Source organism: Etheostoma spectabile, chromosome 19 (genome assembly GCF_008692095.1).
Source record: "Etheostoma spectabile isolate EspeVRDwgs_2016 chromosome 19, UIUC_Espe_1.0, whole genome shotgun sequence".
In the NCBI taxonomy this organism is placed as follows: domain Eukaryota; kingdom Metazoa; phylum Chordata; class Actinopteri; order Perciformes; family Percidae; genus Etheostoma; species Etheostoma spectabile.
In genome coordinates, this window is record NC_045751.1 from 10520413 (window position 1) to 10524675 (window position 4263).

The 4263-nt window shown below is 44.3% G+C and overlaps 1 protein-coding gene across 13 annotated transcripts in view; it reads left to right on the forward strand.

The window, feature by feature from the left end:
• Positions 1-4263, forward strand: part of dysf (dysferlin, limb girdle muscular dystrophy 2B (autosomal recessive)) — an 84423-nt gene that overhangs the window by 69433 nt on the left and 10727 nt on the right. For all 13 annotated transcript variants that reach the window (XM_032499361.1, XM_032499363.1, XM_032499367.1 and 10 more), the window contains 4 exons: positions 602-772; positions 957-1099; positions 3295-3434; positions 3547-3635. In XM_032499361.1, coding sequence (XP_032355252.1) covers positions 602-772; positions 957-1099; positions 3295-3434; positions 3547-3635 — 543 coding nt within the window. The remainder of the gene's footprint in view (positions 1-601; positions 773-956; positions 1100-3294; positions 3435-3546; positions 3636-4263) is intronic.

The following is a 4263-nucleotide window of genomic DNA, read 5'->3' on the forward strand; positions in this document are numbered from 1 at the left end:
GCAGGGAAATATGATCCGCCGTGAGCACGGCCTATTTATATTTTGAAATAGCCGTGTGCTGATTTGCTGCGGAGCTCTCTGGTGTCCGGCAAAAATATCAGCTCTGCGTATCTGCTCCGGAGGGCTGGGGATCACCGGAGCTGGGACGGAGTCGGGACGCAGCCGTTCTGCAGTCTGTGGGAATACACACATTGACTTTAATGGAAACCTAATGACTCCGCCGCTGTTCTGCAACCGGTGGAAATTAAAGGTTACATGACGCTGCCGCATTCTTCAACTCCGGGCAGCCTTCCTTATCTCTCCTACTTTCCATTTCTACACGCGACGTGACCTGCATCACTCAACAATCCACCATTCTCTTAATAAAAGTAACGTTAAACAGCCAATCACCAGCCATATTAGATCTAGGTAGAAGCATGCTTAATGGCTCACTGACACTGGAGAGATTTACTCCTTAAGTATTGTAATTGGGTATGGATTGACGAGGCATTTTTTGATACTCGGTTGGTGCCTAAAAAGTATTGAGTTTGTTACCTAGTCCTGGTGTTCAGAGGCTTTAAAGTTAAGTCTTTAAAGGACAAATTGCTCTTTTCCCCTTCAGGATGTTCGAGCTTACATGTTCCCTCCCTCTGGAGAAGGACCTTCGGGTGATGCTGTACGACCACGACATGCTGACCAAAGACGAGAAGATCGGCGAGACGGTGATCGACCTGGAGAACCGCTTTCTGTCCAAATACGGAGGCAGGTGTGGTCTGCCACAGTCCTACTGTGTGTAAGTAGGAGTTTGTTTTCATTGAGTATTTTTCTAATGGTTTTATAGGGCAAAATCAATAGAATGAATAACAATCAAATATGTCTGTAAAAGTAAATGAACATGGTTTTCCCTTTCCAAAGTCTCTTTCTCTGCCCACCCACTCTCTCTCTCTCTCTCTCGCTCGATGTCTCTCGCCCATTAGGTCGGGGGTAAACCAGTGGCGAGACCAGCTGACACCCAGGCAGCTGTTGTACAGAGTATGTGAGCGCCGAAACCTGCGAAAGCCCGTCTACCAAGACGACGTCGTGCACTTCAGAGGTGACCGATACACCGCTGCAGACCTTGGTGAGTGTCATGCGCTCATAAATCATCAAAAACCAAAACCATACTGTCAGTAAATGAATACATGCCATAATGACTCTGCAAATCTCACATTGTTTATTTCTTCCTTGGCACTCATGGCGAGGAAAATCTTAACGTGGTTTAATGTAGGCTACCTATAACAATGATCAGTGATTACCACGGTTCTCTCTCAAATTGCTCCTTAAAACCACTGAAAACTGAAAATCATGTTAAGCTTTTTCATGTTATGACTTACAAAGCCCATGAGAACCGTGGGGAGTCAACCAACAGCCACTCCGCTGCCCTGCTGAAAATGTGAAGCAGAAACGCTTAATGTCAGATAACATCAGTAATAAAAGGACTTTGGGTTAGATTTTTTGAATTTTCAGTGGTTATGAGGAGCAATATGAGAGAGAAATTTGGTGATCATTGTTTAGGTGGGGCCTACATTAAACCACATTTTATTCATTTACATTATAAAGCCACAGGGAAGTGTCTTTCATTGTACCCAGCACTTCTGGAAATGCACTTCCGAATGCGTCTCTGTCCCCAACACATTTCAAACCAAACTGACTCCCATGACCATACTCTCTCTTTTCTCTCCACCTTTCCTTCCTGAACTCACTTCTCTCCTTTACCCTGTTTTTCTTCTCACATTGCTCCTCAATCCTCTTTCTTTCCTTTTCCTTTCTGCTTTCCTGTTGTTCCTCCTTTCCCCTCTACACTTTCTCACTCTTTTCCTATTATCTACTTTATTGTTTTTGCTCCATCTTTTCCCCACTAAAACTGAAGAACTTGGGAGGAGGACAGAGAGAACGTGGAGGGGGGAGTTACATCGCAGGACCACCTGAAGAGTGAAGCGATGAGATATTCTAGATTAATTTTCACCCCTGCACACACACACACACACACACACACACACACACACACACACACACACACACAAAAAACACACACATATGTTCCATGGCTGGTGCGATACAATGTCATGGTTGTCGTTGTGGTGATTTATGGTTTAACTCTGTGTGTGTGTGTGTGTGTGTGTGTGTGTGTGTGTGTGTGTGTGTGTGTGTGTGTGTGTGTGTACAAACGCGTGCGTACTAGCCAACATCAACATCGTGGTCGTCTCTTGGTTAGCGAGGAGCGCCTCCGCGTTCTCTTTCCACAGTTGCCGCGGTTACCGTGCGTCAGCCTGCTGTCCGTCAAAAGCGGTTGCTAATTGGCCGAGAGGCCGCACTCCTCTTCCTCTCTTACCTCTGAATTTTCTTTCTCTTTTTGTTTGAGTCTTTCCTTCCCCAAATTTCTTTTTTCTCTTTCTTACTTTTGTTTCGTCTATTCCATTTTTCACTCACCTTTCGCTCCTTTTTTTTTTTTCTTTCTCTACTTTACCGTTTCTCATCTTTTCTACTCTATTATTCCCTCATTTTCTCTTCTGCTCCCCCTTGGTCTTTTAACAATTCATGTTCTCTCTCTGCCATTTGTATCACTCTTCTCTTCCCCTCCCGTCTTCCTCAACCTTCTCCCTTTCCTTTTTAATTTTTCCTATTTTTTCCCCTTCTTTTCTCTTTGTTACCTGCGTTTACTCGTCTCTCTTCTTCAATCCTTCTTTCACTCACCTTCCTCTCTAATTTCTCTTCTTCTCTTTGCTGTGCTCTTTTCACCACTTTTGATGTCATCCTCTCCGTTCTTTTTTACGCCCCCCTTTTATCCACCTTTCGCTCCTCTTTACTTTTTCATTTCATTTCTGTTCTCTTCTTCTTTTCTTTAACTTCTCCTTTTCTCTCCTCTCGTTTTTTTGTCTCTTTTTGTATTTCCTCTCCTACCCACTTACCCCGTCTTTTCCTCCTCTCCTCGCAGAGTCGAGGTGACTCTAAGTTTACAGTCATAAACTTTTGATGTTAGTTTGATATTTTAGTTTTGCTTGGAACCAACGCAGATTTTCCTCAGTCATTTGTGATGCACAAACCCATGAACAGCCGTGTGTGTGTGTGTGTGTGTGTGTGTGTGTGTGTGTGTGTGTGTGTGAATAATAAATAATTCCTATGTGAACTGCTCTCATCCCAGTCCACCCAGTGTTCTATGTTTCCATTCTCTACTCAGAGAGCTCTAATAGTCATTAAAAGAGTGTTACGACCTACACTTAAACCTCAATTTTTTTGTGTGTGTCTGTGTGTGTGTATGTGCATGTCGGTTTTCAGAGGACAAAAATGTGTCTAAACGTCACCTCGGTCCAATTAAGGAGCGGCTGTCTCTCCTCATCTTGAGGAAAATGGGATTTGTACCTGAACATGTGGAGACCAGACCGCTGTACAGTCCACTGCAGCCCGACATAGAGCAGGTATTCATACATGTTTCCAGAACCATCTGTTGTCAGTGTTTAAGCTTCTCTTTGGTTGTTGTTTTTCTGTGTCCTTTTCTGTCCTTCTATTGGTAATTGTGCTCTTCGTCAGGGCCGTCTGTTGATGTGGGTGGACCTGTTCCCCAAGTCCCTGGGACCCCCTGGACCCCCGTTCAACATCACACCACGCAAGGCTAAGAAGTAGGGACAAAAATGCACTCATGCGCACACACACACACACACACACAAGTAAAGTGCACTGTAGACATGCAAACTCTGTTTGAGATGGACCATACCTTTCCATGGTTGACACACCTCGGCCTCAGTCCGAATTCCAGTGAGTGAGTGAGTCAGTCAATCAGTGTGTAAATTATTTGGTTAGTCGGTCAGTTATTTATTCTTTATTTTTCATTTCAGTTGAGATGTCAATCAGTCAGTTAGTTAGTAGTAAATCAATGCATCACTGGTTAGTCTGTCATACAGTCAGTCAGTCAGAATGTCAATTATTCACTCAATCAATCAGTATGTTGATCAGTCAGGATGTCATCAACCAATTAGTCTGCATTGCCAGACCTTCCTCCATAGCGTTGCAGAGGAGGGTCTGGCTAGTCCACGCAGTATACCGGGATGGAAGAAAAACGTGCTCTTGCATTTCTTTAAACCAAGCACTATCGTCATGGGCGGTGCTAAGCGCCGGACGAAGCCACGGTGCCGCTGCAAAATGGCCTCGGGAAGGAACTTGTTTCTGTGGAACATGTGTACGTTCAAAAGTTGTTTTAGTCGTGAAACAGAAATCTCAGATTGGACAGATAGTCTAGCTAGCGGTCTG